The sequence below is a fragment of the Geotrypetes seraphini genome, chromosome 2 (assembly GCF_902459505.1).
Source record: "Geotrypetes seraphini chromosome 2, aGeoSer1.1, whole genome shotgun sequence".
In the NCBI taxonomy this organism is placed as follows: Eukaryota; Metazoa; Chordata; class Amphibia; order Gymnophiona; family Dermophiidae; genus Geotrypetes; species Geotrypetes seraphini.
Genome location: NC_047085.1, coordinates 384,651,596 through 384,666,308, shown reverse-complemented (window position 1 = coordinate 384,666,308; position 14,713 = coordinate 384,651,596). Strand labels below are relative to the sequence as shown.

General features: G+C 44.2%; 1 protein-coding gene across 6 annotated transcripts in view; it reads right to left on the bottom strand.

Moving 5' to 3' along the window:
• Window positions 1-14,713, bottom strand: part of DAZL (deleted in azoospermia like) — a 322,370-nt gene that overhangs the window by 145,603 nt on the left and 162,054 nt on the right. For 5 of the 6 annotated variants that reach the window (XM_033930704.1, XM_033930708.1, XM_033930706.1 and 2 more), the window contains exon 8: window positions 10,314-10,364. The exons of the other annotated variant lie outside the window; for it this stretch is intronic. In XM_033930704.1, the coding sequence (XP_033786595.1) occupies window positions 10,314-10,364 (51 nt within the window). The remainder of the gene's footprint in view (window positions 1-10,313; window positions 10,365-14,713) is intronic. 6 annotated transcript variants of the gene reach the window in all.

Below are 14,713 nucleotides of genomic sequence, written 5' to 3'. Positions count from 1 at the left end.
TTCTTAAAGGGAAACAACCCTTCAGACCAGCACTACCTCAGGATTTTTTTTTTTTTTTTTTTTTACAGAACAGACTCCACAGGCTCTCGAAGCAATATGCCTTGCTTGACTTAGGGGGCAAGGCTTACTGCTGAGGCTCCTCTAAAAAAATGTGGGGAGGTGGAGGAAGTGGGGGGAGGGACCCCGCTCGTGACCCGCCGGGTTTGACACCCCCGAGGTCGGACGAACCCCCAAACAGGGCCCGACCAAGCTCCGTCCGGCCAAAAACAGGGACAATAAACCCCTAAACAAATTCCAACAGCCCTACCAAGAGAGATGGGTACAGATCACTCAACACCTGCTGGAGACTGAAAGAAGACTGAGGGAAATAGAGAAGGGAGGATAGTATATACTGTCCCAAAGTTTTGTTTTCAGTCTCCACCTGCTGGTCATGATTAGATATATACCCATTCGTAAAGTTAACCTCTACTGGTCTGGAGAGTGCTAAAGAATGTCATTTAAAAGATGACATTTAGATTTAAGGGACCTAGAGTTTATCAAACAGAGTTTAAGGCTTTTATGGCGGATCCACTTTTACTTGAATAAGATTAGAAACAGTTGGATGGAGATTTGTTTGTAATGGGTGATATTTCATCTACCCCATATGGTCGGTATATTTAACGGGTTCCCTGCCATAGGGTAAGGTGATAAAGAAGCCAAATGATCTAGCTGGGCCTCAAGAGAATTATGTGGAAACAATAGTAAGACGAGAGAGAAATAAATAAGGAACAAATACTACAAAGTAAAGAAATAATATTTTGAAGACCCGCCCCCAAGATGCGCACAACGAAGCGCATTAAGGAGCATTGCCTGCTCCTTAAGCGCACTTCTTTGGTGTGCACCACAAGTAGGCAGACTTAATAGGGCATGTAGCAAATGATGATGGTAGGCGGTGTCAACGGTGCACTGCCGCTTTGCGGCAGCAGAGAGGCAAAAAGCAGAGAGACAACAGCAAAAAAAATGCCGAATACATAAGTTGCAGCAGTCAGAGTTTACAGCAGAAATGACACATAGTGAGAAAAGTGATATTTAAAGTAGCTTACATGCATCTAAAACAAAACCACAGCTTTGAATAGATATATGGGGGAAGGGAGGGGGGGGATAATGCCACTGGAAATAAGGAGCAGCAGCAAAAGGGAGAGAAACCATATAGCACAGCGGATGGGGACAACAAATGCAGGTGGAAGGGGAGAGGAAGGAGAAAAGTTGGGCCAATGGGTGGAGAGAAGAAATGCTCGACAAATGAAAGGGCATAATAGGGACAAGGGGAGGAACTGGTTGAGGTGGATATGTTGGGCTCTCTCCTTGCAGATTCCAACCTCTTCTTCCATCTCAATCACACAGCCTTTCCTCATGTGAAGTCCATGCCTATTCACTCCTCTACCTCATCCGATAGCGATAATTTATTGTCCCCCAACAAGCCTCCTTCCTCCTTTCTCATTGAATTTGACTCCTGGTTTTCGGGCTTCCTCAATTTATCTTCTCCCTCCCTCATTCTTGGGTATTTTTAGCTCTCACCCTGACAATTCCACTGACATATATTACATTACATTAGTGATTTCTATTCCATCGTTACCTTGCGGTTCAAAATGGATTACATAAAGATATATCTGGCCATTTCCAGAGGAATTAGAGAATAGAGAGGTTTGTTCAAAGAGATGTGGTGATTCTTGTGGCATTAGATTGTTTTAGAGAATAATGATGGTGTTAGGTTGATTTCAAGGAATTGTTGGGTAAACAGGGTTTTTTTTTTAGAAAATAGTATGGTTTTTATTTCTTTTTTGAATGTTCTGTAGTCTGGGGTAGTTATCAGCAAATTGGAGAGTTGGTGGACTAATCTCGCTGCCTGTGTGGCCAGGAAGCCATCGTACAGTTTTTTTTGTTTGACTTCTCTGATTGGGAAGGAGGGTATGTGAATGGAGTGTGGGCTCTTCTTTGTCTGGTTGAGGTGGTTTGGATTAGGCGGTTGTTCAGGTATGATGGGCTGTCGCCGTTCATGGTTTTAAATAGTAGACAGTAGAACTTAAATTATATTCTTGCTTGTATTGGTAGCCAGTGTGAATGGAGGTATGCCTCGGTGATGTGGTCGTGTTTCCTCAGTGAGTAGATGAGTCTCAGAGCTGTGTTTTGGACTGTTTGTAGTTTAATCATGGTTGTGGGGCAGGGGAGATAGAGAATGTTGCAATAGTCTAGAAGACCTAGCACTAGGGCCTGGACTTAAATCTGGAACTGTGTTTTGCCGAAGAATTTTTGCATGTCTTAAGTTTCTCATGATTGCAAAGGATTTCTCTATTGTTTTATTGATTTGTGGCTGCACGGTACAGCACCTGTCGATCGTCATTCCCAGCAGTTTTAGAGTGGGTTGCATGGGGAATGTGGTTGAGTTAATTACTAGGTCTGTTAGGATGGGGTTTTATCATTTTCGAGGAGAATGAATTTTGTTTTGTCTGGATTTAGTTTCAGTTTGTGGTCTTTCATCCATATGCTTCTAAGTTTCTTACAGCGAGGCAAGCTCGGTTTACGAGGCACCAAGTTTGCAAATGTTTTGCTCGTCTTGCAAAACACTCGCAAACCGGTGCACTCGTAAACCGAGGTACCACTGTACTATATATTTTTAACAATGTAAAACAAGTTGATGTAGCATAACAGATATCTTCTTGGCCCCCCCTTTTAATTCTCAGTCAATCGATAGGATTTACACCATCCATTTGCCTATGCGGACGATGTTCAACTTCTGCATCCTCTAGACCAGGGGTGTCAAAGTCCCTCCTCGAGGGCCGGAATCCAGTCGTGTTTTCAGGATTTCCCCAATGAATATGCCTGAGATCTATTTGCATGCACTGCTTTCAATACATATTCATTGGGGAAATCCTGAAAACCCGACTGGATTGTGGCCCTTGAGGACCGACTTTGACACCTGTGCTCTAGACCCAAACCCCATGGACGAACTTTCTTCTGTCAATAAGAACTTATCTGATATTTCAAAATGGCTGGATGATAAACTAGCCCTTAATACAGACAATACTAAAGTCATGTTATTCCCATGGAAGGAAGGGCAAAAATTGGGATCACAGTATTGATAACACATTATTTACAAGAGATCTCAAAGGTTATATATTAGGAATTACTCTAGATCATAAACTCAATTATCAAGAACAAAGCACAGTAGTTAGAAGCTGTTTCTATAGGCTATGGATGATTCAATCATTAACCCCATTCCTCGACAAGGCCTCTCTGAATATTTTAATACATTTAAGAACATAAGAAATGCCTGCACCGGATCAGACCTGGGGTCCATCCAATCCGGTGATCCGCACACGCGGAGGCTCAGCCAGGCGTACCCTGATGCATACATTAGTCACTCGTATCCCCCAATGTGTCCTGCAAGAAGATGTGCGTCCAATTTTCCCTTATATCCTAGAATGGTAGTTTCCTCCACCATCTCTTTCGGGAGAGAGTTCCAGGCGTTCACCACTCGCTGTGTGAAGCAGAACTTTCTGACATTTGTCCTGGCCGTGTCCCCTCTCAGCTTCAGGCCATGACCTCTGGTCCGAGTCTGGGTCACATTCGCCAATGTGAATAAAGCTATTTCTTGCTCTCCATTCTTTCCCCCTGCTGGTGAGTGAGCTTGCTCCATTTTGTCGATTCCTTTTAGCAATTTAAAAGTCTCTATCAGATCCCCTCTCAGTCTTCTCTTCTCAAGGGTGAATAATCCCAGTTTTCTGAGGCGATCCTTGTAGCTCAAGTTCTCCATATCTTCTACTAGCTTCGTCGCTCGCCTCTGCACCTTCTCCAGCAGTGTTATATCCTTCTTCAGGTATGGAGACCAGTGTTGGACACAGTATTCCAAGTGTGGTCTGACCATTGCTCTATAAAGCGGCATTATGACCTCCCTTGATCTACTCGTGATTCCCTTCTTTATCATGCCTAACATCCTGTTAGCTTTCTTTGCCGCCGCTTCCAGGAGCATGCTCGTAATCCAAAATGCTCGTTTATCAAAGCGAGTTTCCCCATAGGAAATAATGGAAACTCGCTTTGATGCGTTCCCCCCCCCACCCCAAGAACCGGCATTGCTCCCCTCGAAGGCACCCCCTTGTGATCAGGCCCCCCCCCCCCGCCACGATTGGGCACCCCCCTGCCACGATCACTGTTAACCAGGGATACTAAGGATAACCACTAAAGAACTCTTTTGAACATAAATAAAAGATGAAGAGGGAAGATAAGAACATAAGAATTGCCACTGCTGGGTCAGACCAGTGATCTATCGTGCCCAGCAGTCCACTTACGCGGCGGTCAAAGACCAGTGCCCTAACTGAGTCTAGCCTTACCTGTGTACATTCTGGTTCAGCAGAAATTTGTCTAACTTTGTCTTGAATCCCTGGAGTGTGTTTTCCCCTATGACAGACTCCGGAAGAGTGTTCCAGTTTTCTATCACTCTGGGTGAAGAAGAACTTCCTTACGTTGGTACGGAATCTATCCCCTTTCAATTTTAGAGAGTGCCCTCTTGTTCTCTCTACCTTGGAGAGGGTGAACAACCTGTCCTTATCTACTAAGTCTATTTCCTTCAGTACCTTGAATGTTTCGATCATATCCCCTCTCAATCTTCTCTGTTCGAGGGAGTAAAGGCCCAGTTTCTCTAATCTTTCATTGTGCGGCAACTCCTCTAGCCCCTTAACCATCTTAGTCACTCTTCTCTAAACCCTTTCGAGTAGTACCGTGTCCTTCTTCATGTACGGCGACCAGTGCTGGACACAGTACTCCAGGTGAGGGCACACCATGACCCAGTATGAGCGGCATAATAACCTTCTTCGATCTGTTTGTGATTCCCTTCTTTATCATTCCTAGCATTCTGTTTGCCCTTTTCGCCACCGCCGCACATTGCGTGGACGGCTTCACTGGCTTGTTAATCATAACTCCCAAGTCTCTTTCCTGGGAGATCTCTCCAAGTACCACCCCAGACATCCTGTATTTATGCAGGAGATTTTTGTTACCTACATGCATCACTTTACACCTATCCATGTTGAACCTCATCTGCCATGTTGATGACCATTCCTCAAGCCTGATTATGTCACGTTGCAGATATTCGCAATCCCGCTGTCTTCACTACTCTGAATAACTTTGTATCATTTGCAAATTTAATCACCTCACTCGTTGTACCAATGTCCAGATCGTTTATAAAGATGTTGAAGAGCACGAGTCCAAGCACCGAGCCCTGCGGCACCCCACTGATGACACTCTTCCAGTCCAAGTACTGTCCATTTACCCCCTACTCTCTGTTTCCTATGCTCCAGCCAGTTTTTAATTCATGTGAGTATTTCACCCTCGATTCCGTGGCTCACAATTTTCCGAAGTAGTCGTTCATGTGGAACTTTGTCAAACGTCTTCTGGAAATCCAGATATACAATGTCGACTGGGTCGACTTTGTCTATCTGTCTGTTTACTCCCTCAAAGTGCAGCAAGTTCATCAAACACGATCTGCTTTTGCTAAAACCGTGCTGACTGGTCTTCATCAGCCCATATCCGTCAAGGTGATCAATGATGCGGTCCTTTATCAGTGGCTCTACCATCTTTCCCGGTACCGAAGTCAGACTCATCGGTCTGTAGTTTCTCGGATCTCCCCTCGAACCTTTCTTGAAGATCAGCATAACATTCGCCACCTTCCAGTCTTCCGGAATCTTCCCCGATTTGATCGACAGATTGGCTATTAGTTGAAGCAGTTCAGCTATGGTCCCTTTCAGTTCCTTGATGACCCTCGGATGGATGCCATCCGGTCCTGGGGATTTATCGCTCTTAAGCCTATCAATCTGCCTACACACCTCCTCTAGACTGATCGTCAGCTTTCTGTCTTCATTTCCAGCATATAGCCTGATAGGTTCCGGTATGCTGTGTATTAAGATTAAGTTCTTACCTTGATAATCTTCTTTCCAGTATAAAAGGAACATGTGTCTTGATCAGTGGGTTATTCACCTCTACCCACGAGTTTTTGCAGAAGTAATCATCTACTGCATTTCAGCTCCAACTCCTACATAGAAACAGAGTATGACGGCAGAAAAGGGCCGTTGGCCCAACAAGTCTGCCCACTCGAAGAACCCTCCCTCAACAAGAACCCTCCCTCTAGTGGGTAGTCTCCACCTCAATTCATACCAAAGCAGGTCTTCACCCCTAAGAGAGGAGAAATAAAGAGGGTACAGGGAACTCCCCAACCAAGTCAAGTCTTTTATGCAACAAAGATAAACCCTGTGAAACTTAATACAAGCAAGCTAGACCCAAACAAGCCACCTACCTTAACACAACTAGCACTCACATTTATAAAGCTATTATAGGCTCTCCCAAGGACTTTGCCATAGTGAGTTACTGCATCATTTATTGTACCTACTGGACAGTCGAAAAACAATCTACATACTCCCTTGGCTGCTCCAAGGCAAACATTTGGAGATACACATACATGTCCAAGATAGGAAGTAGGCTAAATTTGATATCTGATAGGGTGGGCATCAAGACTAATGTTCCTTTATACTGGAAAGAAGATTGGGGTAAAAACTTAATCTTCCCTTCCAGTGCAAAAGGAACATGAGACTTGACCAGTGGGACATATTAAAATTTTTCCCCCCAAGTCTAGGGCAGGGCAGAAGAACCTGCTGTTAGCACAGAGGACCTAAAGCAGCATCCATTTACGCATTCACATCCACTCTACAAAACTTTGTGAATGTATGGAGAGTGGACCATGTACCTGCCCTACAAATCTCCTCAGGCAGAACTGCTCTGGATTCTGCCCTGTAACCACTCTTCAGGTAGAATGTGCCTTCAAGGCGTTTGGCAGCTGTTTAGCACAGCCAACGTAGTCAGATGAACTAGCTATGCAGATCCATATGGAATCAAAGCATTAGATGCTGTCCTTCCCTGGTCCATCAGGACTGGTGATCCCAAAAAGATATCGGGAAAGAATCTCCTCACGTCCTTTTTCTTTACACCTGTAACCTGGAATGGAGGCAGTTGGACTTCTTGACTGACATGGAACAATAACAGCACTTTTGACAGTAAGGAAGGCACCATGTGTAGAGACACACCTACCTCTGTAAATCTGAGGAACGGTTCTTTTCATGATAGAGCCTGAAGTTTCAAAACCCTTCTTGCTGAAGTGATAGCTACCAGGAAAACCATATTGACTGAGATCCATGAAAGCCCATAGCACGGTGTTAAGATTTCACTTTGGAAATGATTGCAATGTTCCCTTCAGAAACCTGGACACATCCAAATGGGAAGTCAAAGACCCTTTCTCCACTGAAGCCATAAGGCACAAAGGTATATCACCTGTACTTTGAAGGGGCCAAACTCCAGACTCTTTTTGAGGTTCTCCTGAAGAAATGAAAGGACTGTGAAAACCAGGACCTTAAAAAGCTTCACCTTCTGTTCCTCACACCAGCGCTTAAAAGTATTCCAAGCCTTAGCATACACTGCAAACATAGCTGGCTCCTTAAAATCGTAGGAGGGTAGCATTAACCCCTTCTGAATGTCTTATTTATAGGGATGCACGCTCAAGAACCATGCCATATGCCCAAAGCATTAAGGACTCACCAGGGCAACTTGACCCTTGAAAGCAGCGCTGGGAGCAGTGGCAGTCTGAGGCACTTGTCCTGCTGTAGCTGAACCAGATCCGAATACCATGTTCAATGTGGCCAATCCGGTGCATGAGAATCACCATCCCTTGGTGGATCATTATTTGAATAGTCTGGCCAACATACAACTGCTCCTTTGTTTGCCATGGTATCTATGCTGGTGCTTCCCGGCTCTACTTTGCAGCTGAAGTAACGAGAATCCTTCTTGCTGACTGCAGACACTAGATCGAACATCAAACTCTTTATCACTTTACAATTTTGTTGAAAGCACTCTGGGGCACAGACTACTCCCCAGGACCCAGAGCCTGGCAATCAAGATAGTCTATTTGAACATTGACTACTCCTGCTATATGTGCTGCCAAAATGGCTTATAGGTGGGATTCTGTCCAGCAAAACAACTGGGCCTCTAGCTTCAATGGAGCACTTTATGCCTCCCTGTCTTGACATACGTTACTGCTGTGGCAATGTCAGAGAAGACCCTGGCCACTTTGCCTTCCAGGATCTTTTTGAATGACTATAGTGCTAAGCAAATGGCTCTCAGGTCCAATCTATTGATAAACCATTTTCTCTGAGAAGGCAACCATCAGCCCTGACCCAGCTAACCCTCGCAATAAACTCCCCAGCCATAAAGGCTGGTATCTCATCAGTATCACCTAAGATGAAATGCAGAGAGGCAAAGCCCTTGGACAGTGTCTTGCTTGAAGCCACCAACACAAGCTTTAACACACTTTCACCGACTAGGTCAATGGCATCTGGAGCTAATCCATCTGCAGAGACATGTGGGATAATGGTGCATTCTGAAGAGGGCATAAATGAGCTTTTGCCCAAGGTACCTTCTATGGTCTCCAGTACCGGCAGGCAGTGCCAAGACTTAGGAGCTGGCATTGCCAGGAACTCTAAAATCTGGACTCTTAGCTTCAGCTTGCATGACTCCAGAAGAAAAAATAGTCTTCTGCTGTGTTAAAGAGGAGCCCCAAATATTCCAGATATTGTGTCGGTTCCAGGCAATTCTTTCAGGAATTTATAATCTATCCTAGACAACTTGGCACACTACTGTGTCTGTCGGTCTTGGATGGAGCCCTGATTAACCAATTGGCCAGGAATGGTTGTACATGAATCCCTGCCTTGCACAGATGTGCTGCTGCTGCCACCACCATCACCTTGGTAAAGGTGCAAGGTGGTTGTTGCCAACCCAAACAAATTGAAAATGCTTTTCCAGTACAAGAAACCTGAGGAACTTTCTAAGTTCCAGGAATATGGTAATATGCAAACTAAACTTCCTTTAAGTCCAGGGCAGCTAGGAATTACCCCTGCACCAACGAGGCAATGACCGACACACAGGTCTCCATCCAGAACATGGGCTGCATTGACAGACTTTAGATACAGAATTGGTCTCCAGTTGACTTGAATCCTTCTTGGGCATGATAAAGTATATGGATCTGGGTCTGGCATAAGCTCTTTGGCTTGAATCCCCAGATGCCGTCTCTGACTTTGACCACCTTCTCTAGTCTTCCAGTTGGAGAATTCAAAAAGAAAACCCCAAAGTGGACGAAAGAATTGGAGTTTGTAGCCCCCCTCGAAGAATGTCTAGCACCTGTTGTCCCACAAATCTTTGCCCCAGCCTCCCTGAACTCAGAGATTCTCCCTCCTATTCATGGTAGCTCGTGCTCTGATCTGACTTCATTATGACTACTTAGGAGTGGCTGCTGAGCAGAAACCCGATATCTGAGCTCTTCTGGAGCCTCTGAACCTCTGTATGTCTAAATCAACAAAATGATCTCTGAGAAGAGCCTGCCGATGATTAAGTGTCTATACCCACAAAAGGAACAACTTAACCCTGCCAGTGCACATGGTCTACTGTCTAGCAATGATTTAGGATGACGATCTGCTACACTGACCATAAGGTCGACCAACCCTTTGCTAAAGAGTATTAGTCCATTGAAAAGAAGCTTGCTCAAAGTAGTCTTAGAGGAACAATCTCCCACCCATTGTCTGATGCAGAGCATTTTGTGAGCAGAAATTGAATACGTAGATTTTTCTTTTTTTTGTCTTAAGGGGCAAGGAGAGGAGAGAGCTGTGACCTGTGAGGAGACCGGTCAAAGAAAAAGCTAAGACAAGGCGGGAGTCCCTGCACATGCCCAGTAAGCCAAAAGCTTAATGTGGCTAGGGGAGAGCACCAACACACATGCTCAGAGGACTTCACCATCAAGTATGGCTGAATATCCCCTACTTGTCTCCAGAGAACAATTCTTCACAGATGAATGAGCAGTTATGTGATGCATCCCTGGAGCTTACAATAGCTATTTACCAAAGAACTCTGAACAAACAGAACATGTTACTTCTGCAAATACCAGAAGGCTTAGGTCAAAATGGAAGCTATTCTTGTAGGATCTTAATAAGTAGGATATTCCATTCTTTAATACTAAAATATTTATTAATCCCATTTTCCTAAGGGAGGTGAGAACAGATTACATGAATTTATTCAGGTAAGTATTTTTCCTCGCCAGAGTCACAAGAAGCAACGTGGGTTTAACCCCACAACCTCAGGATGCTGAGACTATAGCTTTAAACTACTGCGCCACATTCTCCACCAAAAATATAAAGACTAGAGGACACTCAATGTTATATGGAATAAAGACAACATTAAAGAAACCACACCTGAGGTATAATATAGCTCCTTTGCTCTCCAGCAGGCCATGTTGGTGTAACCTAAAAACACAATGGAAAAGAAAGTTATTTGCAATTGGCAGCAAAAGCTTATTCTAAACTAAACTAAACCTTGGGTTTATATACCGCACCATCTCCACAAATGCGGAGCTCGGCACAGTTTACAGGAAGAAAGATGAGAGAGGAACTACAGTGGAGAGATTAAAGAGTTAGGTGTAAAGGGGGAAGGTGAGAGGCCTAAGAGGGGGGAAGTGTTACAGTTTTGAGAATAGCCAGGTTTTTAGGTGTTTGCGGAAGAGTTGAAGGGAGCTTGAGGTTCAGAGAGGGGAGGTGAGGTTATTCCAGATCTCAGTGATTCTAAAGGGGAGGGATGACCCAAGTTTGCCTACATGGGAAATACCTTTTATGGAAGGGAAGGATAGTTTAAAAATTTGGGAGGATCTGGAGGAAGTAGGGGTTGGGGAGTTCCAGGATAGAGGGATAACGGCAGGAAGGATGCCATGTAGGATCTTGTAGGCCAGACACGCACATTTGAAGTGGATCCTGGGGATTACTGGGAGCCAATGGAGCTTAGACAGGAGTGGTGAGACGTGATCAAATTTGCTTTTCGCGAAAACAAGCTTAGCTGCGGCATTCTGAATCCGCTGAAGTCTGTGGAGGCTTTTCTTGGTTAGGCTGAGGTAGATAGAATTGCAATAATCCAATCTGGAGAGGATGATGGATTGTACTAGGACTGCGAAGTGTTTTTGGTGAAAATAGGGTCTGACTTTCCTTAGCATGTGAAGGCTGAAGAAGCATTTCTTCACCAGGGATTGGAGATGTTCGTTGAAGGATAGAGAAGAGTCTAAGGTGACACCCAGAACTTTGCTTGAGAACTCGAGCTGTAATGGGGGGCCGGTGGACAATGGGATGGAGGAAGGTAGATGGTCTAATTTTTGGCCGAGCCAAAGGAGTTTTGTTTTGGACTCGTTTAGTTTCATATGCATTGTGAATGCCCAGGATTGGAGGTTCTTTATGCATGAGGATATGTTCGTGGAGAGGTTAATGAGGTTCGAGTCGGTCTCAAGGAGGATGAGGATGTCATCAGCGTAAGTGTAAAGAGTTTCAAGGGGGGATAGTTGGAGTAGTTTCAGGGAGGACATGTAAATGTTAAAGAGGATTGGGGAGAGGGGTGAGCCTTGTGGGACACCACAAGTCGGGGTCCAGGGGGAGGATGAGGTGCCGCTCATGTTAACCATGTAAGAACGGGAGCGCAAGAATTTGGAGAACCAATCAAGAACTATGGAGCTAATGCCTATCTCGGAGAGTTGGAAAATTAGAATGTCGTGGTGGACAACGTCAAAAGCTGCGGAGAGGTCGAATTGTAGAAGCATTGTATTCAGCCTCTTAAGCACTTAGGATTAGTGATTTTGGGGTAAACTTTGTTGGTAAAGTGGAAAAACAACTACAAAGACATCATAAAGTATTTACTTATTTTCATATCCATGTGATTTCAAAGAACATTTTATTTCTCAATTCCAAATGATTTTCCTATTCAACTGTGCGATCTGGGCTCTTTCCAACCATTTCGAAAACATCTGAAAACTTGGCTATTTTCAAAGTTGTAAATTCCGTTCCTCTCCATACTATTCCAAATCCATACTGTATCTGTTCTCCTCTCTAATTTCTTGTAAACCGTGCCGATTTCTATTGTTATAGAGAAGATGCGGTATAAGCCTAAGGTTTAGTTTAAAGTGTTGGATATACCTATTCAGGGAATATAACAGAACAGAGCAATCACCTTCAGATCTATGTGATCTTTAGAGAAAGATAAACAGGAGAAACAAATGTGCATAAGAGTAAGCAACTAGTGTCTGTAGTGCAAATCATCTCCCCCACAACCCAGCATACACCTACCACAAAGAGGAAGATACAAGAGAATCTTAACTTTCCATATTAAAAACCCTAATATACTCAGTCAATACTGCTGAGATGCACTTCAACAATACTTGCTGCAGCATTTCTCAATATATAAGACCAAGGCATACCCATGCTTTGTGGCATATCAACCTCTGTAAAAGCAGACAGAATAAAGGGTTCATATAGTCAAAACAGCAGCTAGGAAAGCACCAAAACCTGCACCACAAGCTGAAGAGACTCAAAAGTAGGAGACTCGGAGGAAGAGCACAAGGTGCTATGTGTAAACATATGCTGCACAAACAGCTTGGTTATCTATGCCTGGGAAACTTAGTTTCTACAGCAGCAGTTCTCAAACAGTGTGTCATAACATAACATACTAGTATGTCACAAGCACCTACAGTAGGTGGTGTGTTGTGGGGCAGATACACTGGAGTGTTTGCTTTAGGCTTTTGTGGGGTTTTATTTAGTAAGGGCTGCAGCTGATCTTGTTTTTTCCCCTCAAACTGCAGATATACAACATTGCCACTGTCCACCCCCTACCATCCATGAAGCCTCACTTCTTGATCAGCAGAAGTCATAATAGGCTGACCCAGAGCCTTTCCTCTGCCATGCCCCCATCCTCTGCTGCAACTTCCACTGTATGAGAGCAGAGACATGGCAAGCATAAGGTTCTAAGTCAACACAGGCGCTGTTGGCAAAGTAAGGTTCCATGGACCAGGTTGGGGGGGGACCAGATAAAGAAGGAGAGGTGCTGGACTTGCAAGAGGGTATGAAATAGGAAAAGGAAAGTGGTGTGGCATCTGCGGAAGAGGGGCCAGGACCAATGCAGGACTATGGGGGGGGGGGCCTGAGGAGAGAGAATAAGAGAATCTGGACCATGTGGGATGGAGGGAAGAAAGGAAGAGATGCTGCTAGAAAAAGCTTGCTATCTTGCTCCTTCCCGGGTTCTGTATGTGGTACACATAACAACCATACTGGGTCAGATCAATGGTCCATCTAGCCCATTATCCTGCTTCCAACTGTGGTCAATCCAGGTCAAAAGTATCCGGCAGAAACCCAAATAGCAGCAACATTCCATGCTACTAATCCCAGGGAAAGCAGTGCCTTCTCCCATGGCTGTCTCAATAGTATGTTTGTTTTGTGTATTTTTCACCCACCTTTATCCAAGGCGAGTTACATAACATACAAAATAAAAGATTTACATTTATCATACAAAACACTTCAGAGACACACTATAGACTTTCCCTCCACACTATAGACAGACTATGGACTTTCCCTCCAGGAACTTGTTCAAACCCAACTAAACACTCGTTTATTGACTTCAAATCTAGAATGGGCCTCCAATCTTTGGAGCCTTTTTTGGGCACTGTGAAGTATAAAAATTATCTGCCTGAGCTTGATTCTTCTTCAGGACCTGGTTCTATGGCATGAATGTCCAAGAATTGTTGCACTGTCACTTGGGACTCTGGCCTCCTCCTCCGGCCGTCCAGCTTGGAAGTCGAGAACAGATCTGGAGAGGGCTGAGAAATCTCAATTTTGTGCTCCTCCCGAATAATGTCCAGAACCCAACAATCAGATGAAATCTGTTCCCAGTCCCTCCAGAAAGCTGACAGCCATCTACCGATATGAGATGTGGTCAAAAATACAAAAAAGGGGGCTACAAACTCAACCGAAGTGCATATGTTGAGTGACTCAAAGTGGATATGACAAAAAATATAAAGAAGTTTCTCTGTATTCCTTTAACAGTGAACTGGAGGCAAATGTCCATCAACTGCTTTTGAAACTAATGCTCAGAGACATGAAGGCAGATGTAACCGCCTCACCACCCAATCTTCGCATTGTTCAATACAGTGTCAGAACTAAAACAGCGGTGAATGTTAAACTTGCAATTGCCTAATTGGCTATAAGCTCTATATCTTAAATAGATTACTTAAGATGGTGAAACAACTTGAGGTTAACTGGTTCCAACGTGCCATGTTTCAATACTGCTTCAGGGAACCGACATTGCATTGCTAAACCACCTCAAACTTTGCATAATGTAGTCTCTGGAATAAACATTTAAAAAGGTTTTTTTTAACTTTATTTAGAAATCAAGTAAAACCAAAACTTTTCCATATTACTAGTTAATACTAGCTCCAATACAGGGGGGAGGGGGGAGGGGGAGGAGGGGGAAGGGAAGAAAAAAGGAAGAGAGAGAAAGGAAGAGAAAAAAGGAAAAGGAAAAAGGGAAGACTCACCATACAGCATCAGACCTAACAGGTTCTCACCATTGAAATTCACTGCTTCAACGCATTGTAATGGCTAAGAAGACGCCACCAAGCTGTCTTTAAAAAGCTTGTAGCAGCGCTACGCACTCAATCATGTGGGTGCGTGTTGGGCGGAGCTACACAGGGTATAGGGAATCCCTACTACTCAAAGAAAAAAAAAAAAATTTAAAAGGGCCAACTCTGCATGCCGCCTCGCAAGAGACAGCATCTTACATTAAAATAAAT